Source organism: Citrus clementina, unplaced genomic scaffold (assembly GCF_000493195.1).
Source record: "Citrus clementina cultivar Clemenules unplaced genomic scaffold, Citrus_clementina_v1.0 scaffold_7, whole genome shotgun sequence".
Taxonomy (NCBI): domain Eukaryota; kingdom Viridiplantae; phylum Streptophyta; class Magnoliopsida; order Sapindales; family Rutaceae; genus Citrus; species Citrus x clementina.
The window spans coordinates 3741434-3763587 of NW_006262075.1; the positions used below are offsets into that span (position 1 = coordinate 3741434).

General features: G+C 35.5%; 3 protein-coding genes across 10 annotated transcripts; 2 read left to right on the forward strand and 1 right to left on the reverse strand.

Annotated features, from left to right (window-relative positions):
- Positions 1 to 1007: 1007 nt before the first annotated feature.
- Positions 1008 to 10141, forward strand: LOC18035836 (WD40 repeat-containing protein HOS15). Of its 6 annotated transcripts, XM_006425943.2 has the most exons (15): positions 1010 to 1346; positions 1668 to 1817; positions 2332 to 2472; positions 2593 to 2949; positions 3718 to 3812; positions 3916 to 3962; positions 4749 to 4899; positions 5909 to 5972; positions 6470 to 6628; positions 6724 to 6845; positions 7711 to 7785; positions 7994 to 8047; positions 8153 to 8226; positions 9296 to 9370; positions 9636 to 10141. In XM_006425943.2, exons 3-15 carry the CDS (start codon positions 2457 to 2459, stop codon positions 9853 to 9855), a joined length of 1509 nt encoding a protein of 502 aa, XP_006426006.1. In that variant the 5' UTR covers positions 1010 to 1346; positions 1668 to 1817; positions 2332 to 2456; the 3' UTR covers positions 9856 to 10141. The 6 variants fall into 6 exon arrangements, with proteins under 6 accessions (XP_024035948.1, XP_006426006.1, XP_006426005.1 ...); XM_006425942.2 differs by lacking the exon at positions 1668 to 1817 and having other exon boundaries at positions 2332 to 2477; positions 2601 to 2949; XM_006425946.2 differs by lacking the exon at positions 1668 to 1817.
- A 290-nt stretch (positions 10142 to 10431) lies between these two features.
- LOC18035842 (pentatricopeptide repeat-containing protein ELI1, chloroplastic) lies at positions 10432 to 12404 on the reverse strand. Its single transcript, XM_006425948.2, has one exon. The coding sequence runs from the start codon at positions 12326 to 12328 to the stop codon at positions 10460 to 10462; it is 1869 nt and encodes a 622-aa protein (XP_006426011.1). The 5' UTR covers positions 12329 to 12404; the 3' UTR covers positions 10432 to 10459.
- Positions 12405 to 12531: 127 nt separating this feature from the next.
- Positions 12532 to 16623, forward strand: LOC18035888. 3 transcript variants are annotated; one of them, XR_002904638.1, is made up of 8 exons: positions 12623 to 12637; positions 12719 to 12809; positions 12925 to 12969; positions 14209 to 14306; positions 14605 to 14856; positions 14939 to 15538; positions 15635 to 15744; positions 16319 to 16623. XR_002904638.1 is itself a non-coding variant. In XM_024180708.1 (5 exons), the coding sequence occupies exons 2-5, from the start codon at positions 12756 to 12758 to the stop codon at positions 14681 to 14683; spliced, it is 276 nt and encodes a 91-aa protein (XP_024036476.1). In that variant the 5' UTR covers positions 12532 to 12637; positions 12719 to 12755; the 3' UTR covers positions 14684 to 14932. The 3 variants fall into 3 exon arrangements, 1 of the variants encoding a protein (XP_024036476.1); XR_002904637.1 differs by lacking the exons at positions 15635 to 15744; positions 16319 to 16623 and having other exon boundaries at positions 12532 to 12637; positions 14939 to 15434; XM_024180708.1 differs by lacking the exons at positions 14939 to 15538; positions 15635 to 15744; positions 16319 to 16623 and having other exon boundaries at positions 12532 to 12637; positions 14605 to 14932.
- The last annotated feature ends 5531 nt before the right edge of the window (positions 16624 to 22154 follow it).

The following is a 22154-nucleotide window of genomic DNA, read 5'->3' on the forward strand; positions in this document are numbered from 1 at the left end:
CAGATTTATAATTCTTATATCTTTCTAAATTAATTAATTATTTTCGTACTTAAAGTCTACGTTTAAACTGAAACATGAATAGGCTTATTTTACATCAAATTTATCATCTAGAAACGTTGTTTGTGTAGAGGGTAAAGAACAAGAGTGTAACTAAAAAGACCCCATTTTTATTTCAGGAGTGAGAAAATTAGGAAAAAAGGTAAGTAGTTTTTGGTAATTAAAACAAGTATAATTGAAAAGAGGCAAAGTCTTTTAAGAGGGAGTTACAAGCTCCATTCTTTGCAGTCCAACAAAAACATTACTCGTTATGCTTGGTTAATGTCTGGGCCCAAACATAAAAGAAAGACCTCTTCAAAGAGGGAAGCTTCTAACACCCCCACAAACTCCTTGTAACACCCCTTTTGAATTTTTTTTTTCTTAAAATACTCCACTTCAATTTATGAAATATTTACTATATATTAAAATCAATCATCTTACCATAGAATTTTACTCTAAAAAGAAATTTTGTTTTACTATTATTTACAAAATCCACAAAAGTCTTAAAATTTTAAATTATTTTTTCTTATTATATAATTTTTATCTCCACAATCCTAAACTCTCATAATTTTCTCAAGAATAAATATTTGTAATTAAAATTTAAAAAATATAAATAGAAAATTATAAAATGGGATGGATTTAAAAATTTTATAAAATAATATCTTATTTAAGTGCTTAACTGAATTTTTATTTAAAATAAGAAATGAATTAATTTGTCTTTGTTATTTAAGCAATTTCAATTGAAAAGGATTGTATAAGAAATTATAAGGAGTGTCAAAAATCCTACTTCTATGAGTAACAACAATTATAAGCTTACATTAATTGAAAAAAAAATATTGAAGGAGGTATTTCAACTTAAATTTTTGATTTAAAATTTTTCATAAATTTTGAACCATTAAATCCATACACAATTTAAGGATGATTTTAAAAATAACAAATAAGATTTAATGATACCATCAAATTTTATGTTCAAATTTTAAGTGAAATGTTGCCCGAACTTAAAAAGGAGCGCACAAATGCTCTTTTATCATACCTATTCTAAACGGCGGTTTCAAAGGCCTCTTCGCCTCTGCAAATATAACAACGGCCACGCTTTGCCCGACTCATAAAAAACCACAGAGAGAAAAAAAAAAAAGCAAAAAAAGAAAAACGAAAATCTCTTTTTGTCCTGTTACTGTTGCTGGAGCTTGACCGCATGATTTTTTGACCGTTTATCCCAGCCATTGATTCGGACGAATTTCGTGCAACGATGAGTTCTATCACTTCTGAAGAGTTGAATTACCTAGTCTTCCGCTACTTGCAGGAATCAGGTAATATCTATTCTGAAAATTTATTTCAAGTTATGATTTTGATTTTTTTTTAAGCAAGACGGATTTTCTTTATCTAGGGTTTGTATTATACTTCCAAGACTACAACCTAATTTGGCTGTTTTAGATGGTTTCTCTTATTCAATCACTGTTGAATTAGGTTAGGGTTGGATTGGGAGAAAAAGGTATAATCTTGGAGATGATTTTTGTATTTTGTACTGTTATGGAATAACGTGCACGAGTGTTTAGATCCATTCATGATTTTTTTTAAGGGTCATTAATATGTTGCCGTGATAATTTTTCATTTTCGTTTGTTTGTTTCAGGCAATGTTCCCCTAGGGTTTGCTATTACAGGATGCATTTAGTTGATTGATTGTGGGGTTGTATTTGTTGTTGATTGGTTTAAGCTGAAGTTTTCGTTAGCAGCAGATATGGCGTGACCATCAATTCCTTTGTTTTTTGCTGTGTAAATATGTGCGTGACGGTGAATCTCGCTTAGTATGAAGTGAAGATTAGTCACTGAATTTCATTAGAGTAGTGAGGCAGCTTGGCTTTCGTATTTATTATGCAAACTTTAGCTTATATTTTACAATGGTAAAAACTTTAGCTTATATTTCAGCCTGTTCATTGGTTTCAGATGGCCAATATATAGAGAAGATTAACAAATTATTGTATCGTCTACTGTTTGCAAATTTTAGAGAGAAGCCTGAATTGCTAGTTCAATTAACAGTGAAGATGTAAATTACTCTGCGCTTGCATGATGATAATGTGATGTGCACTGAAGTAATATACTTAATTGCTAAAAATATAGTCTTGACTAATTTCCATGATTCAATAATGATCAATTACTAATGTTTAAATGCAAAGTGGATTTATATGATTCAATAATGATTAGTTGTTAGTAGAGCTGTAAAATTATGGCTTCTCCATGATTTTAGAAAATTATATTTAAGTATTTTCTCACTTGTAGCAAATCTCACTCCTGCAGGGTTACTACACTCGGCTTTTGTTTTAGGATATGAGGCTGGTATCAACAAATGCAATATTGATGGCAATTTGGTTCCACCTCGTGCTCTGATTACATTTGTACAAAAGGGGCTTCAATACTTGGAGATGGAAGCAAATTTGAGTAATGTTAGAATGCAATTCTTTCGGTTTTGATACTCTCTGTATTCACTTGTGTCCCTATAGGTGTTTTTTTTTTTTTTTTCCATATCTTAGAATTGTGGTGATCGGTGTTTTTTTTAAGCTTGCCAGAGTGATGTAGACATGGATGAAGACTTCTCATTCTTACAACCTATGGATCTCATAACAAAGGATGTCTGTGAACTGCGACAAATGGTGAAAGAAAAAAAGAAAAATCTAAATGGTGACAGAGATAAAGAGATTGATGTTGACAGGGGACATGAAATAGAACATGGGCGGGTAAAAGAGAAGGAAAGACTTGATAGAGAGAAGGAACGTGAAAGGGATAAAGAGAGGGTAGAGAATGAAAAGGAGCCAGAGAAGCAGCATGAGAGTCACCCTGATAAAGAAATGTTAACTGTTCAAGAAGAGAAAGTTAATTCCAAACCCGAAGAAAATGGAGTCTTGCGGGGCGAAAAAGGTTTTTTAATCTTTTCTGTTTGCTTGTAATGATTTTCTCTTCATTTTTCTTGCCCTCTATAGTTGTGGTTTCACCGCATTGTTTTCTTTATATTTTTCTTCAACTGAGTGCATGTGTGATTTATAGATGCTTGCTATTGAAAGTGATTGATGAGTGAGGTAATAGGTCAAGACAGCATATTCTTAAACAGCAAGGAGAAACTGGTCTGTTAAAGAGCAACGTCATAGTCATTTTACATAAAGTATAGTTGTCTGAAAACCTAAAATATAAGGGTGTTTTTGTTTGCATTTGACTGAAAATGTTCAGAGTTTTTTTTTTTTTTTAATGGTAGTATTTACTCGGCTTTGTGATTGACCCCTAAATAAATTGTGAGCTCGGATGGTCCATTGATTGGGGCCTTTAAAATTTTCTTCTTGTTATTATTGAGTTGTCTCTTTAGGATAATATATCTAAAAGTTTACACCTCTATTTTAGCACTCCAAAAGAAAGTCTGGGGAAGTTAAAAGACTGAAGGTGGTCATATCTACTTACTACTGCTAAGAGTTACTGATTATTTTTTACCACTGTGATTATGAGAAAAGCTTCTAAAACTAGGGTTGTGTGTGCATTAATTATTCGGGAACAGATTAGTTACTAGACATTTGTCCCATAGAAGGATTCTGAGTTCCTTTTTCAGTTGGTAATCGACGATTTTACAAATGATTTATGAAAGATAACTACTCTCAATTCCCCTATCATAGTTATGAAATCTGTGTATTTGTTTAATAGGGCCAGAACCAATGGATATTGCTACAACCTCAGCATCTCAGTCTTTTGAAATTCCAAATTCTGATGTGACAATTTTAGAAGGACATACTTCTGAGGTTTGAGCCTTTTCCTGTTCATCATTTTGTTTGATTCTTTATTTGGTTTTTCTTGTCCTATGTTTCAGCTTTATGCTGGATAACAGTGTAACCATGCTTGCAGGTTTGTGCATGTGCATGGAGTCCAGCAGGTTCTCTTCTGGCATCTGGGTGGGTAATTTATTTCTAGATGAGCTTATTTCAGTGGGAATAATTCTTTTATTGTCCTATTAACTCCCTGTTATATGTAACACTTCCATTTTCAGCTTCAATTTCTAATTGTTTGGGTATTCTTTTTTTATAAAGGCTTTTTTAATTCTGTTGCTCCATTTTTTCCCCGGGGGGGGGAGATTATGGTATGGATATTGAATTGCTAAATATTCAAACTAGATAACTATGGTGCCTCTGTCTATCGCAACGGAGGAGTAATTTTTAGCTTTATTTAAATTTTTTTGGGTTGTTATTTTTGATTGATAGAGCACTGCTGTTCATGCCAAAAAACTCAAGCGAAAACAAGTATACTAAGTCGTGCTTTTTGTATTGATTAGGCTTACGAAATTAAATCTTAAAGAATTATTGGAAAGTTTGTACTGTTTCTATTGCATATGTAACATGGCTTATATATTTTTACAAATTCCTATGAGTTCCTTTACTAATTGAGCTTCAGTATGGGTTACTTTCCACCCCTTTTTTAGCCAATTTGAGCATAACTGTCTAAATTTTTGTACTTGCCATTTGATGTTGGAAATGGTTTATGATTTAGGCCTGGAATTTAAATCTTTGTTGTTGGATTTCTTGATTGTTAACTGTCCTGAATTATACGGTGTAATTATCCCCAATATTTTGGAGCATTTTCACATCTGCCGAGGTAATATCCTGCAACTAGCTTCGAAAGGTTGCAGAATTTTATCCTTATTATCCTAACACCTTACATTTGATCCTTCCCTCATCTTCTAGTTCGGGAGATTCGACAGCTCGTATTTGGACAATTGCTGATGGGACCTCCAATGGTGGTGCACAAAATGGTCCTTTAAATGTTCTGGTGCTGAAGCATGTAAAAGGAAGAACAAATGAGAAGAGCAAGGATGTCACAACACTTGATTGGAATGTGAGTTCTGTCAGTCTTTTCCTAAGGTTTTTGACAACAGTTGTTTACTTTGCATTAGTTATTGTGAATATTCATTTTCTTTGAACCAATAACCTTTTGTCAAGGTATCTACTCCGTGAAATTGGCCTTATTGTTGATAATTCTATTGTGCAAGAAATAACTTGTTTGCTTACCTTTTTCCCCTTTGGCCTAAGACATAATTAGAAAGTTTAGTTGATGAGTTCCAATGAAATAAGAAACATCCCTGCCTAGAAAGCAATATTTGTAGCACAGAAATATCCCTGGCGCTGAATAAAGGAAAACTGGTCTACCTTATTCAATTTTCTTGCAGAAATTGCGTTGCTAGGAATTTGGTTATATATTTTATTATGCAACTTTTTTTGTGATGGAACAATGTTTCAAAAATGGAAATACTGGTAATGGAGTTCAGCAAATTAGCCAATTTAATTCTGAATAACACTCACTTTGAAGTTAGTAAGTCAGTCTTGCATACAGTTAAGAGCTTGTTTGATTCAATTACTTGTGGAAAGGTAAATTTCAGCACTTAATTATTTTAAGTGTCTTTGATCTTGCATTTGTTTTCAGCAATTACTTGAATTGTCTATTCACATTTATTTCAACAATTAATGTTTTAAGTTTGTATTCGATTATGGTGATGGAAGGGGTCCCAATGTTCCAATTCTCAGTATTCTTTGGTGTAATGGTGGCACTATGGGTGTGTAGTTGATGATGAAAATTTACAAAATAAAGCAAAACTTTTGCTGTCAACCGGATGTATGCTTTTCTGAGAATAAATTGCTGCTCTCCTTAATCGATATTTGAACATCATGTTCTAATATTCTCCCTTCTTATGAAATTCTTTCTCTCTCTTACTTGCGCTTTCTGTAGAAAATTGTTTTCCAGTTGTCATCTGGGATCCTAGATAGTGCGCCAATACCTGACTATATACTTTTCTTTCTCTTTTATGTGCAATGGAAGAGTTCAAAATTTTTTGCTTACCTGAGTGCAGGGCGAGGGGACATTACTTGCGACTGGTTCATATGATGGCCAGGCAAGAATATGGAGTACAAATGGTAAGATGTTTTTACTATTGATATTGCATCGGTGGGTCATGGTGTTTCCAAAGTAATGAATCCTTTGCTGATCCTAAGATCCATCCTCATATCAATAATAATGATGACTTAACCATTGTGCGGAGAAGATGGTTATTTAGGGACGAAACAAGTGGCTTGATGACACCTTCACTTTTTAATTCTTTTTGCGTTCTATATTCCACCCTCACCATTATGTTTTATGTCCTACGGCATTTGATGAGAAAGGAATATGTATAATTCCATTACCTCCATGTCCCCATTCTACCTACCAAACAAGTGGAAGCAAAGATGCTACTTTTTCATGTCATCTATTCCTTCTAAACATTAAGACTTAAGTATTGGCCAAAATAAAAGAAAATATATCTTTGTGATATAGTACTCATAGTTACGTCAATCTTGCTTTTAGTTTAGTTTTTTTCCCCCTTTACTTTGGAGTCTGCAGCTCTCCTTATGGGTTGTCTTTTTAATTGATCTAGGCGATCTGAAGTGTACCTTGAGTAAACATAAAGGACCCATATTTTCCCTTAAGTGGAACAAGAAGGGTGATTACCTTCTCACCGGAAGCTGTGATAAAACTGCAATAGTATGGGATGTGAAGACAGAGGAATGGAAACAGCAATTTGAATTTCATTCAGGTACGCTGTTTGACTACACTTTGAGTGTCCATGATGTATATCGGCATTACACTCATTTGTGTCGGGATTAAACCTTCATAATTTGTTCTTTTTAGGTCCAACGCTTGATGTTGACTGGCGCAATAATGTTTCATTTGCCACAAGCTCGACAGACAACATGATATATGTGTGTAAAATTGGGGAAAACCGCCCTATTAAAACTTTTGCAGGGCATCAGGTTTGATCTTGCATTCTACCCATCATTATTCTGTCTTAAAACTTCAATGTCGTTACTGAAGTGATATTGTAATCTATTCTGCTTTTCCTCTTCAAGTAGAGTTGTCAAATTTGTGGTTTGCTTTATTTCAAATTCAATCTCTCTGGAATGCCCAATTCAAAGATGGTGCGTGTGTCTGAAGCTAAAACCCAATTGTGTGGTTCTGGTTAGCTGCCTTGCTACCAATCTTGTGTCATTACTACACTAATAGACAATGTCATGTATGGTATGCACAAGCATGTTTTAGGGATTGTCTGCTTCTGTGGACAGTTTGTTCTCCATTTTATAATTCTGTTTGCAACTAATGCAAGTTTCTGTTACTATACGAAAGAAAAGAGAACGACTAAAAAAAGGAAATGATATCACTATGTTTATATATGTTTATATATAGACAATGGTTTGTCTATGCAGTAAACTAAAAATTGAGTTAATTTTCTATGTAATAATTGGGTTGGTTAAGCAAATAAAGGTTGGCAGGTACAAAGGCTTGATTGGAGCATTCAGATACAATGGCTTGGGCATTTTTTCTTTAGATTAAATGGTTCCTAACTGGTGTTCTATTGTTTCTGGTGGATCAATGTTTTCATCAGATCAAAACAGATAAAACATATTTTGCATTGTGCGAGCCTTCCTATTGGGAACATTTTTACTCACTGGAGTGTAGATGTTTTAACTCGCTCACTGACAAATTCTTTTGTTGAAATGCTGATGTTAAACTACAATTATGTTGAATGTCTGAAAAGTATTAAACCTTTGTAGGCCAAAATATTCATATTGAAACCATGTGATGCTTTTTAAGCTAATCTTTTGAACTCTGCAATTTCAGGGTGAGGTTAACTGTGTTAAATGGGATCCAACAGGTTCGTTGTTGGCCTCTTGCTCAGATGACGTCACTGCCAAGGTTATTTCTGCTACATTTCTCCTTAACTAATAATTTTCATTTGGCTACATGATGTAGTTCATTTTTTCACTGCCAACCATTCTGTTTTCATAAAGGGGAGCCTTGTTACATTAAGTATTTTGGCTCCAGTTGTTAGTTGGGCCAGTTGGGCACTAATAATTTCTCTTCCTAGCATTCTCTGAAGTTTGTTTTCTTATTGGATTTTCAGATATGGAACATGAAGCAGGACAAGTATGTTCATGATTTGAGAGAGCATTCCAAGGTACCACTGATATGTTAATTCCTCGATCATTTCTTGTGCATATGTTCATACACGTGCATAATTGTTACCATTATATCGTAATAATTATGAATAATTGTGTTGCAGGAGATATATACTATCAGATGGAGTCCTACAGGATCAGGGACGAATAATCCTAACCAGCAATTGATCCTAGCGAGGTTAATACCATACTTTTTATATTGGATATGTTCTATATATTTTAAGTATTTTGCAACAACCGAACGAGCCAATTTACCACTACATTTGGCATGTAGTGACGTTGAATTGTGAAGAAAATGTAGTTTGACATCATTAAAATGTAGGTTGACATTGTACTGTAGATGATGTTTGTACAAAACTTAATTAGTTATAATTTATATCCATTGAATTTCACTGTTGTGTTATTACCGTTTTGATTACCTTTAGCATGTGTGTGAAAATTTCTCAATCATAGGAGGGTATGTATTCCTGATGTGTGTACTACTTTTTTGTGAATTTCGTACTACCAGTAAGTGCTATCTGTGTTAGCTGAGCAGGCACTTGTATTGGAAAGTCAATCATATTTATTGATTTGGAAATCTCTGACTCTTGCAATTGATTCTTTTGCATAAATGTAGTTTGCTGTCTCTTGTTCTATATATTTTAAGTATTTTGCAACAACCGAACGAGCCAATTTACCACTACATTTGGCATGTAGTGACGTTGAATTGTGAAGAAAATGTAGTTTGACATCATTAAAATGTAGGTTGACATTGTACTGTAGATGATGCTTGTACAAAACTTAATTAGTTATAATTTATATCCATTGAATTTCACTGTTGTGTTATTACCGTTTTGATTACCTTTAGCATGTGTGTGAAAATTTCTCAATCATAGGAGGGTATGTATTCCTGATGTGTGTACTACTTTTTTGTGAATTTCGTACTACCAGTAAGTGCTATCTGTGTTAGCTGAGCAGGCACTTGTATTGGAAAGTCAATCATATTTATTGATTTGGAAATCTCTGACTGTTGCAATTGATTCTTTTGCATAAATGTAGTTTGCTGTCTCTTGATTGAGGAAAGCTGACGTGCTTTTCATATATTTGGAGTGAAATGAAGACTTCCAATGTGGAGATGTTGACATTGTTATACGTATATAGTATTAGTTATATAAAACGTGCACACACATATTAAAATATAACTAGAGGTGCAATATTTTATTATTACAATTGTATTTCTTACATGCTATAGTTTTGTTTTTATGCAGTGCTTCTTTCGACTCTACAGTAAAGCTTTGGGATGTAGAGCTAGGGAAACTCCTCTACAGTTTGAATGGACACAGGTACATTAACTTATGGCTTCTTTGTATGTGAGCAACTAGGGAGATTGGTAATCAATAATGTTTTTATTATCAATAATAGGTCTTATAAACGTTGATAATGGAATAAGTCATTACTTTAGTTCTACTGGTTCTTTTGAGATGAAATCACAAGCAATTTGGATTTGTTTAAGTCTTGGATCCAAATCTCTTTAGCCCACTTTCCTTGTTTTCTGATGAATGATGATTGTGGTTGTTTCTAACAAATGCGTGGATATTAAATCATCAGGGAACCTGTGTACTCGCTCGCATTTAGCCCTAATGGGGAGTATTTAGCAAGTGGATCTCTTGATAAATCCATGCACATCTGGTCACTGAAGGAAGGAAAGATTGTGAAGACGTACACTGGCAATGGCGGTATATTTGAAGTATGTTGGAATAAGGAAGGTGACAAGATTGCTGCCTGTTTCGCCAACCATACAGTTTGTGTTTTGGACTTCAGAATGTGAAGATCTCAATGATGTTGGGACTCAGATGTCCTCCAACCTTGTTGGAAATGTGGGAAGCTGTTCCTGCTTCTTTAACATTCAGTCTTATAACTATTGGGTAGATTTTACATTGCCTAGTAGATTAGGTGTAGGCATTAATTATTAATTCTGATTTGTTGTAAGTTTCAAGTGACGGCTCACTTAGTTGTCAACGGGATGTTGTCCTTTAGGGTATGAATTGGTAACAAATTGTGTACAGAATTATTTGTGCGGATTTCATTAACTTATGACTCGGTGTTCTTTTAAATCCTTTTCTTCTTTGTCTTCTCGTCCCAAGTTTAGTGGTAGCTTGTATAATTTGAGTTTAAATGGTATGAATTAGTTGAAAGAATTAAAGAAATTATATGTCATATGATCTGAGCTTGTTTTGAGCACCGGATCAATGGTCAGCAATTGTTTTATGTGGGTCCTTAGCAATTGCTGACCATTGATCCGGTGCTCGGGACAAGCTCGTATCAACATCGGATCCGTTTACCTCAAATCTCAATACTTCGTTAGTTGAATAATGACTTCACAACATAAAGTATAGACATGGTATTAAGAGTAAAATAGGGCTTCGTTAGAATCACCAATAATCTCCGCAAGAACAAGTACCATTCACAAAGTGGTGAAATCGGTTTCTATCCCTCATCATGATCTTACGTCCTGTGAACTTCGAGATAAGTTTGAACACAGCGTGACAATCAGGACAAACGCGGAGGTTCTTCACAATCTTTATTGAAGTACCTGGTTGAGTACTAATTAGTCCAAAAGCAACGGCCAGTTTCTCACTGTGAACTTCAAGGGAGTTTTGTTTCTGCTTCTCCCCAATATCATGCAACACAATCTGCGTCTGCAGTATGTAACCCTCTGCCTTAAGCCAACCATTGATCTCCTCCAACATCATATAGATCTCTTTGCTCTTTGGATGCCTCAAATCTCCAGCAAGGAACTCATGTACTTTGTTGCTCAATTCGATTGAGCTACAACCGGGCTCCTTCTGCACTCCTTTCTCCTTCATCAAGGTCCTCACCCTTGCCACTCCGTCCCAGTTACCAATTGCAGCATAGATGTTGGACAGAAGAACATATGTCCCCGAATTTGCAAGATTTTGGCTAATAAGATACTCTGCAATTTTCTCTCCTAAAGCAATATTACCATGAAGCCTACAAGCTCCAAGCAAAGTCCCCAACAAAACTGAATCCGGTTCAATCTTCATATCCATAACAAGCTTGTATGCTTCTTCTATTTGCCCGGCACGACTAAGAAGATTCACCATGCAACCATAATGTTCAACTTTTGGTTCAATTGCGTACTCATCTTTCATTGTATTGAAAAATCTCCTTCCCTCATTAACCAAACCAGCATGAGCACAGGCACTAAGAAGACCGATAAAGGTTATATCACTAGGCTTCAGTCTAATCCTACACATTTCATTGAACAATTGTAATGCATCTTTACCAAATCCATGCATTGCATATCCTACAATCATTGAATTCCAAACAACAACATCTTTGTCATTAACCCGATCAAAAACCAGACGTGCATCCTTTAAGCTGCCACATTTACTGTACATATTGATAAGAGCAGTACCCACTTGAACATTAACCTTTATATTCCTGCTATTCTCAATATACGAATGAATCCACCTACCAGACTCCAAAGCACCAATCTGCCCACAAGCAGATAACACAGCCACAGCAGTCACTTCATTAGGCTCCACTTTTTCCGCCAACATTCGTCTAAACAACACTAAAGCCTCATTAGCCAACCCGTGTTGTGCATACCCATCAATCATCACGTTCCAACAAACAACATCCTTTTCTTCCATGTCGTCAAACAACACTCTCGCTGCAGCAACCTCCCCTTGTTTCGCGTAACAAGTCAACATCGTTGTTAGAGAAACCAAACTCCTCTGAGGCATAGTTGCAAACAGTTTCTCCGCGGACAAAACGTCACCTCCCCTTGCATACAAATCAACTAGACTTGTGCTCACGTATAAATCCTTATCTAAACTGAACTTCACCGTCTGCGAGTGAAGTGCTTGTCCGGGTTTCAACGGACAAGATATTAGAGCAGACGAAAAAGTGAACGCATTCGGTTCAATATTGTCAATGAGCATTTGGGAGTAGTAGAAAAGGGCTTGTTCGTAAGAATTGCGCTGCGCATGACAGTGAATGATTGCCGTGTAAATGAAGACATTCTTTTTATGGGTTTGATGAAAGAGAGTGATAGAGTAGTCGAGGCGGTTGAGCGAGGAGTAAGCGCGGAGGAGATGGAAGTTAATGAGGGGCTCGGTGTGAAGGTTATGGCGGTAGAGAACAGCGTGGATTCTGAGGACATCGCTGATTGATTTGCAGTTCGAGATTACGCCGGCGAGTCTGTTTGGTGGTGGAAGGCGGTGGGCTGCCGTGTGTGGTGGCGGTGTAGCCTGTGTAGTGGCGAAAATAGACATGACTGTCGTTGCCTCGTTGCTGGGTTTTCACTTTTCAGAAGGCTTGGAGCCATCCTATTACCTATAGGCTGCGAATTTTTGTGTAACTTGTGATTTTGTTTAATTGTTTGTGCGTGGGCCAGCACCCAGTAGGCACTAACGAGGGCATTTACGGAATTTGATCTTCATTCTGTGTTAGAATTCCAAATGTTATGGCTTCGTGTTAGTGAAAAACCTTTAGCACAGGGTTACAATTTTTACACAAACACATGCTCTCTCCCTCGCCGACCGCCCACTGTGTGAGCTGCCACTAATCGTAGAGACGTGGAGGTTTGATCTGCTTCTTAATCTTCACTAATCATTTGCTGATCTAATAGTTTTTACGTAATGATTTGAGTTAATTTTTCTCAGCTAAAGTTTGAAAGAACAGAGTAAAACTTGGGAAAATATGCCGTCTCTCCAAACAGCGTTGCCTCCTGAACTTGCCAACAACGTTATTAGAGTTAAGTATCTATCATTTCCTTGGTTTTAAGATCACAACACATCTTATTTATAGTCGCACTCTCGGATGAATCTATATTTTATTTATTAATTAATTTACATGAACAAAATTTCAGCTTTACCGAGAGTGCCTTCGAAGAGCTAAATACATTGGTCATCAGGTAAACGCATGTTCTCCCTGTAAATTAACCATTGATTGGAAATAAGCTTATGTATCTTTCTAATGGGTCTGTGGAGAAGTTAATTATTCACATGGGTCCAGTATTCACAATGAGATTTTACATGTTCTTGGGAGAGTGTGGTATTTCGAGGAGTTAGTTCAATTGTTTGATGAAATGTCTGAAAGCTTGTGAACGAGAGAACTTACAGATTCTTGCTTATTAGATATGGAGCTGTATTAGTGTTTTTAATAAGAGGAAAGATTTTGTAATGTGTTATATAGTATAAGCATGTTGAAGCTGCAAATCATTTTTTGAGTCTAGGAAGAATGACCGTTTTGATATAAAGGCAAGTAATATTTTCTTCAGTGGATGGCGTGTGTTAGAGAACATGCATGAGTCAAATAGGATTTCAAAGGATATAATTTCATCTCAGTGTGAGTCAGAAATGTTTAGTTTAGTTAACCAATAAAGAAAAATTGGGATGGGAATGAGGTTGTTCCAGAAATTTGGGAGGAACATGTGGCAATTTGCAATTGTATCATTCATGCACTTCAATTTAAGAAGAGAATTCATGAAGCTTTGGATGTTCTTAAGGAGATGAGTGAGCAAGGTTGTCTCCTAAATGTCATGAATTGCAACTTGCTTATCAAGCATCTGCAGGAGATTTGGATGGAAAACTTTTACAAGCTTTTGAAACCTGAGGTAGCTCCTAGGCTTAGGAGGGAATGGAGAAAAATGAATACATAATGAGTGATGATCATGTTACCATTTGACTCAGAAGTTATGTGTGAACTGGTGATATAGGTATTCAGGAATTTGTGGGAATGACGATTGTTATGGTAAAAGTTAAATATTAGGTGGTATGTGAGTGGCAAATATATGAAGTGCATATTGTTACAAGTTCTTCGGTCAGTGATCCATGCTTTATCATTTCTCAAACTTGTCTGGGAATTTAATCGTGTCAGTTCAAGTGTTGAATGCTGTACTATTTACCAGACTGTAAGTTATTATGTGAAGTCCTTTAAAGACATATGAGACCATGCTTGAATTTGTTGCATACTTTACTCCTTTGTCCATGCTTCTTTCCTGGCTGAGGGGTTGTTTTCTATTCCTAAGGATAATTTGCATGGTTGGCAATGTTTCCATTTACTAGCCTTTCCTTGTAGAATTTTATTAATTTTCTTCATTTCCAAGCAGTTTTTGAAATTAACTCTGTACCTTGCTCATTTAATGATGCAGAAACATAATACAGAGCTTCTTGTTAATATGGTGAGGCAGCAATTTAAAAGGAACAAGCATGAGACTGATCCAGAGAAGATTCAGAAGATGAAGGATGAGTAAGTTTCAGCTCTGTCTGTTTCTAATTATTTAAAATGGCAAGGATGTATGTTCCCAACACACGGCATTATCTTTTAGCTCTTCTCTTTTACACTGGGCAGTTTCTTGTCACATACTTCTCTTTTTCTTCCACTTTTTCCAGTTCTTGTGTAAAATTAAAAGGCTGAAAAGCATGTCCTTTTGTAATAATGATTTTCTTTTTCTTTTTTCTCTCTATTTGATCTGATTTTCCCATAAATTTTCTTTTCTAAGTTTTGCCGGCAAAAATCAAGGTAATTATGTCTTTGTGGTTTGCAGTGCTGCAAGGGGACTTATAAACCATATACTATATGAATCTGAGAGATTGTCTGGTCGTAAATTCAGCAAGAGTTCCTGATGCTGTTTTGGATTCTTCGTTTTCTCATATGTCGGTTTTCATGTATCTTCCGAAGTTTTAGCAGTTTACTAATTAATAAAAAGAGTAGAGACTTGACCGTCCACAGTTCTTCACCTATGGCAAGAGAAAGAAGAGAGCTCGTGGAAGCTTATCAAACAGGAAGCAAATAGCTTGTAATGGATAATGCCTTTATATTCCTTTATAAAATAACATGCCAATTTTTTCACCATTTTAACTGTGCTTCCTTCCTTCCAGCCAAGGGTAAAAGTACATGTTCCACAACTCTATTGATAGAGTTTTCTTAGCAGCGGGCACCTCATCCGTTCATATTCATCTAAAAAATTCTCGATAGAATTTTTGACCCCTACAATTTTTAGCAACCCCCTTTTTTAATTAGCCGGAGAATGGTGTTGGAATCATGATCGTGAATTGATGGGTATAATGTTCCAATTTTTCCAAACGGTTATAATAACTACCCGACCCCAGGCCCATTCAAGTTGGGCCAGAATCACTCAGAGTCAGCCTTCTTTGAAGCTGCCAGCAGCCTTAGTGAGAGACAGTTAGGGGCTCCCGCCTCCCCTTCGACCGACCAACGGAGTCGAAAACGCTGTCGTTTATAATAGGCTTTAAATCCATCTGCCTAAAATAAATTGAAGGACTTGAAAGTTAAACCGACGACGCATCATTCATCAAATTCAACTGGCAGCAGCAAGAAGGAATGGCTTGGCGCTGCGGAACTTCAGCAAGGACGGTGATGTCTAGCGCTAGATCATATCTCCCTCGCATCCGCCCTTCACCGCCACCAGTCCACGCCAGCCGCCTCCGCTCTCGGCTCTCCCTCCCCACCACCACGAGGTAACCCTCCTCAGGCCTCAGGACTACGCTACTCATTCGTAAACAACACTTTGTTTTGTTTAGGTGAATTCATTCTAATGTGACAAGTGTTGGCAGGTCTATTGGATGCACCCAGTCCCTAATGCCGCTTCATGGCGTGGTCGCGGCCACTCGTCTCACTTCTCACATCTCCGTCCATGCCCGTGCTTTCTGCGATTTATCCCAGGGTACCCTGTGTTTCTGTTTCTGTTTCTATTTTAACTGCCTAGATTTTAGGGTTCGTTTTATGCCATTTGTTTGTTGATTCTAATCTCAAAAAAGGTCGGCATCTTTAGCTTTATTGTTTAATCATTTCTACCAATAATAATCCTAAATTATTTTTATGTGTCAAGTCTTTAAATGTTTATCACAATTTCATCTTCTGCCCCTTTGCATAAAGCTTTTTAATTCTGTAATCTTTCGGTCAAATGGTTGAGATTTTAGTTGATCGATGATGTAGTTGAGAATGTACTTAGCTGTTTAGAATGCACCTTCCCTATATATATATTTGTGCGGTTAATTTAGTTGCACATTTTCTAATGATTTTCAGACTTGAATTCAGCTTGATTTCTGCTAAAGTTCTCTTCATGATCTTGAACTTGTATTTTCCTTTTTAAATCTAAATTTATCTATTCATTTATGAGTTGTGTGTGTGGGTGCCCGCGTGTGTGTGGGTGCGTCTGTAATACTCTATATCTGTGTCGTGATGACAATATGGGATGTCTGTGCAGAGCTAATTGTTTGCATTGGTATGTTTTCTAGGTACTTAACTAAACTCTTGGTTGGATCAGCACACAGGTGCTAGTGCTACATCATATGGGATTTTGCAGTACATCAAGCGGGGACTGTCTTTTGAAGTAAAAGGCATTTGAGTTCTCATTTTATTGTAGTTCTAGTTTATTTGAAAGTATGTACTTCACAGTAGTTTTTGGACTTTGTGGAAGGTAACTTGAAAATATTAAGAGATTATATAGGTCTATATTCAAGAACTGTCATGTTAACTATTTATATATGCCGACTAACTGGCATGGCTTGCCAGGATTTTGATTTGCAATATCTTTTTATGCTCCGCTAAATATATATTTGTGTTTTTGTGATTTCTATGTACTTATTTTCCAAATTCTGTATAAATGCCATGCTCTTCAAATTCTGTATAAAAACCACTGTTTTGTATTTGTATGGATGGTGTAACTTGGAATATGGGATACAGCCTGCTTGACACCCAAATAATAAAATGAAGCGGTTTAGGCATTCTTTTTCTTTTATTCTTGAGGATTATGCACTTGTTGCATGCTGTGCCATGGGAAGTAACATAAAGGCTTGTAAGTCATTCATTGTGTTGAGTAATTGATGAATGAGACTGATGTGGTCATAAGAGCACTAAAATGTAAAATCTGGTCATGTATTAAATGAAGACTGCTTAGTGTTCGTGAGTCATTAGTTTCTGAAGGATGGATTCATTCCAGGAATCAATTTTGCATTTTTCCCCTTTTCTCATAAGATGCTCAGGTTTATGTCCATGCCCTAGCTACTTATGGACAAAGGGCTCCTAAATTCGTAATCGCTTTTAATTGTAAAACCATCTAGAAAAAATGAGACGGACCATTTGTGTTCGTCTCGTGCCATGTTTTCCGATAAAATATCGTGTCATAGATCGTTTTCTGAAGGGTAATTTTCGGATACCTCCCCTGAGGTTTGCCCTTGCTACACTTAAAGAGAATGTATGCATATATTAACATATAGCAACCCTGACCGTGTATCAGCGTTACAGCAACGTTTGGTTGTTAAGGGCAAAAACGTAATTGCACGAATAAGAATTGCAAAAACAGAAGCCAGAAGGGTAATTTTTAAAAACCTCCCCTGAGGTTTGGATTTGTTGCAAGTAGATGGCGAGAATTGATTTATTTGTAAAAAATCTCCTACCGTCAGTTAATTTTAACATTGACCGTTAGTTGACCGTGCAAAGACAATATTACCCTTAACAATAGTTTATAAACGAAAATAACTAAAAAAAAAATCAAAATTATTAGTTATTTTACCATCTTTAAATTATTGATATTTTCTTAAAATTCCTATAAAAAAGATAAAATTAAAAAATTAAAAAATACTCTTTAAATTATTGATATTTTCTTAAAATTCCTACAAGAAAGATAAAATTAAAATTTTAAAAATGAAATAGTCATAATCTTTACCTATGATATTGTAAATTTTTGGAATTGACAAGGATAAAATTGTTAAAAAATAGGGTTTGTGCTTTTCGCACCAATAATTTTAGTTTTTTTTAGTTATTTTAGTTTATAAACTATTGTTAAGGGTAATATTGTCTTTGCACGGTCAACTAACGGTCAATATTAAAATTAACTGACGGTAGAGAATTTTTTACAAATAAATCAATTATCACCATCTGCTTATAACAAACCCAAATTTCACGGGAGGTTTTTAAAAATTACCCGAAGCCAGAAAGCAGGAGCTTTTGCTTCCTTTCCCTCTCTCTCTCTCAAAAGAATTTAAAGTGAAAAAAAAAACACTTTCTTCTTTTCTTTGTCTCTTCCCCGCTTCCTCTCCACCCATTTTGTTCTTTTATCAACAAAGCTGAAAAACAAAGGTCACTATTTCTGCATCGCCACCACTTTGTCGTATTGCTTTGCTAGTCAAACAAAATTTTAACCCCATGTTAGAAAATAACACCAATATTAATGCTCCTTCTTCTTCTCATCCTTTCACCTCTTCAGAAAATGGTGCTCTAGTTATTCACGAAAAAAAGAAATAGAAAACCAGCAGGCACCCCATTCAGTTTTCTTTTGTATATGGGTTCATTTATTTTAAGGCGAATTGCAAGTTTTAACTTATGTTTTTCTGTTTTTTGTTTGATACACACAAATACAAGCGCACGCGTATAGATCCGGATGCAGAGGTGGTATCTTTATCACCCAAGACCTTGTTAGTATCAGACAGATATGTATGTGAGATCTGCAACCATGGGTTTCAAAGAGACCAGAACCTGCAAATGCATAGAAGAAGGCACAAGGTGCCACGGAAGTTGCTGAAGAGAGAAACAAAAGTAGTGAAGAAGAGAGTATTTGTTTGTCCAGAGGCAGGCTGCTTGCACCATGACTCTTGTCATGCTTTGGGAGATTTTGTTGGCATCAAAAAGCACTTTAGAAGGAAGCACAACAACCACAAATAAATACTCTCTTCAGCAGTTGACAAGGCAAACAAATATCGTCTGTTATGGTATTGTGCAGTGAAGGCCATTATTGTAATTGCATAAACAGAGCAAACGGCAGTCTAACGCTAATTCACGGTCAGGGGTGCTATATGTCAATATACGCATACATTCTCTCTAAGTGTAACAAGGGCAAACCTCAGGGGAGGTATCCGAAAATTACCCTTTTCTGAAGGAGTCCATCTAACTCCGAAGCAGAAACTACTTATAACAAATGTATATCACAATCGAACACATAGCAAATGTAAGCATGGTTAATTGTGGTAGTATATATTAAAAAACGATATAGGTTAGCGCTTTGGGCTGATGCTTAATAAAGTGCTAATATTCTCTAGCACGTGCTAACCATGCTAGGCGCTCTGTTCCGCACCACTCAATTTCTGTACGGCGTGGTGTTTTGGTCTTTCACATGTTGCAACAGAATATGGTGAGTGACTAGTGTGACTGTGTCTACTACTCAATCTAATTCTTGGGGTTATAATTTATGGAGCAATATATTTAAGAGAACTTGTTCTGAAAGTAAATGGTCAGTCGATCATCTTGTGGGGAGTTAACACTTGCAACGAATGAGATAGCTGTGCCGCCCTTAGTTGGCTGTTGGCTGGAACGAAAAGCCCCACAATGCACTTGGCACTGGATGCCATTGCTTCGTTCTATGTATTTCAATTTTCAAGTATAGAGGTTCTAATTATTTTCTTTGTACCTACCGCCCCACGATTAAAAAGATACCATTTGCCATAATCTTCGTCCAATGTTGTAGTTAGTGAAGTTCAATTATTAGATTTCTTACTTTAATTCAAGAGACTAAACCAAGTTGTCCGGCCAGGGATGGTACAGTCTATAATGGATCCATCTGTTTGGTTGAATTTTCGTGTTGTCAAGGGTATCTATCCATAGAAAATAAAAAATAAATGGAGTTTGGCAACTCTTGTTGACTAACCATGTAACTGACTTTAAACGATAATGACAGCAGCAAACTTCTTTTGCAAGATCTACTCACAATGTTGCTAAACGTGACAAGTGAACATAGAAACCATTTGCATTCGTTACCATCGCCATTACTACAAATCAGATTAAAGGGAACAAGAATGATAGCAACAGCATTTGGTCATTTTCCTTGATGGATTTGGTGAAGTTGAACAAACTTGCTTCATATTGCCGCATCATATCATCAACCCATTAAAAGCCTAGCCTCCCCATAGAATGTGGCCTCATTTGAAATTAAGGTTGAAACTCAATAAAATACTTATTTTATAATTTATGATAAAAAAGAAGTGTTCGGTAAATTTTATAAATGCTGCTTATTTCATAATTTTCTTCATTTTGACAGTAACTTTTAAAAGCAGGTAAATGTTACTTTTCATAAATAACTTATTAAATAAGCTATCATACATTTTTAAAGTTCTTATTTTAACCTTAATATTTAAAAATAATAATTGTCTTATTTTCCCGTACACCATAATATTAAGCAATTAGATATCATATTATCACCGCAATCAAATTACCCCCACAACTACTGTATATTCTCTGTAGTATCAAAATTTTGATCTAATGAGTTCATATTTTTAATATTTCACTTATACTTTCTATTATAAGATTAAAAAATGTTTGCATATAATTATGTAATTTTTTTTGAATTTTGAACAATTTCACATGAAAATTAACCATAACTCTTAAAATTAATTCATAACAATGGTTTTTAATATTCAATCTTTTTTTTTATAGTCACGGTGTTTATTGCATCAAGTTTAATATGAATGTAATGCATATTACTTTTTTATTCTATTTGGATTATGTATTAGTAGAAATTTTATCATATTTTATATAACAAGTTTATTAAGTTTCTTTTTCACTATATGTAATTTTACGTGTTTTAAAAAGAAAAAAGTAAGTCTAAACATCATTAAGTATATTCCAAAGAAATAAAAGGTAATTTAAACTTACGTCTATTTTGGTCATTATATACTAGAACAACACATTTGTCATAAAATTTGCCAAATGCATGTACAGTGCTTTTCAAACTCACAACAATTGCAACAACATAATTTATCAAACACCAAGCGATTTTTTTAATCAGCTGCTTATTGCATCCACACAACAGAAGCAACTTATTTAATCAGTAACTGCAATCCTAAACTAGTCCTATATCAAAATAGGCTCGCTCAAGCTTTACTTTTTCAAGAATCGTTGTAAATATAGAATACAATTTTTGAAGTAAGCTTTTATAATTGATTCATGACCATGGGATTGTCAAATTGAAGGGGTTCTAGAGCTAGCTAGCCTACACCCTTGGAATCAGTACTTCAATGACGTCCACGGTTGTAGCTAATTTGCAACTTTATTAACAGATGCTTCAATTTGATACCTAGATAAGACTGTGCCTTGTTGTGCATCCTTGAGTAATTTCCGTTTTCGAGTTCATGTAATGCCTTTGTTTCAATTTCCAAATGAAGTGGACTGCATTTTACAATTTAACTCATTAATTGTGTTCCAAACTTTAGACAGTTTGGAAATACTGCAATTATAGTTTTTGGCTTGGACAAGATAGTTCAATACTGTTGGCCGCAGTAAACAACTGCAAAGCATACAATGAGATTTTTGGCTATTTATTGAACTGAAACAGGGCAGTCCTCATATGGATTGCCCCACAACTGTTATTTTATCAATGACTTGGTACCTTTTCTATGCTATTTTAATCATCTCTTAGATTACTGAAATGCATATGTATTTGTTTAGCATATCTAGATTGTCCTGAATTTCTTGTTCTTATTTGTTTATGCATTTTAACTCCGTTTCCTAGCAATTTGACCTGTAATATGAAATTAACTGATAAGACAAAGTCTGTTGTTTAAGATCTGACTCCGCTTTCCAATACCACGATTATTTTATCGTAAAGAAAGAAGCTTCAGTCTGAAAGCTGCTTTCATCACCATCCCGTCTGCGGGGAAACTGAGCTTTTGTAAATAATAATAACGGTAACCAACCCCATCTCTTTGCTACTTTTTCATCACCATTATTCTCAGTCACTTCACCTGGCCCTCATGGAAACTACTCAAATAAATCTTTCTAGAATAGAGTTTAACATTCACTAAATGAGCACAAATTCTTTGGTAATGATAACTCCTAGCAATCTAGAGAAAGTAATGGTGTTTGAGAATCAGTGAATGTAAAGCCTACCCTATTGTACTGCCAAAATGGTCCACATCTGATATTATTTGTACTACACCATATCTTTCATAGACCTTTTGAGGTGAGAACAGAGCATCAACTGTACTGTTTTATACTGGTATAAATTAGGAAACCCAACCTTTGAGAGATCAACACTGTGAAGCATATAGATGAGTGGTCCATAATTTTGCAAAATCCTGCATG

Coding starts and splice junctions, on each gene's coding strand:
- LOC18035836 (XM_006425946.2), top strand. CDS start 1,286: ATGAGTTCTATCACTTCTGAAGAGTTGAATTACCTAGTCTTCCGCTAC. Junction 1,347..2,331: donor CCGCTACTTGCAGGAATCAG/GTAATATCTATT, acceptor TCACTCCTGCAG/GGTTACTACACTCGGCTTTT. Junction 9,371..9,635: donor TACAGTTTGAATGGACACAG/GTACATTAACTT, acceptor TTAAATCATCAG/GGAACCTGTGTACTCGCTCG.
- LOC18035842 (XM_006425948.2), bottom strand. CDS start 12,328: ATGTCTATTTTCGCCACTACACAGGCTACACCGCCACCACACACGGCA.
- LOC18035888 (XM_024180708.1), top strand. CDS start 12,756: ATGCCGTCTCTCCAAACAGCGTTGCCTCCTGAACTTGCCAACAACGTT. Junction 12,810..12,924: donor TTGCCAACAACGTTATTAGA/GTTAAGTATCTA, acceptor ACAAAATTTCAG/CTTTACCGAGAGTGCCTTCG. Junction 14,307..14,604: donor ATTCAGAAGATGAAGGATGA/GTAAGTTTCAGC, acceptor TGTGGTTTGCAG/TGCTGCAAGGGGACTTATAA.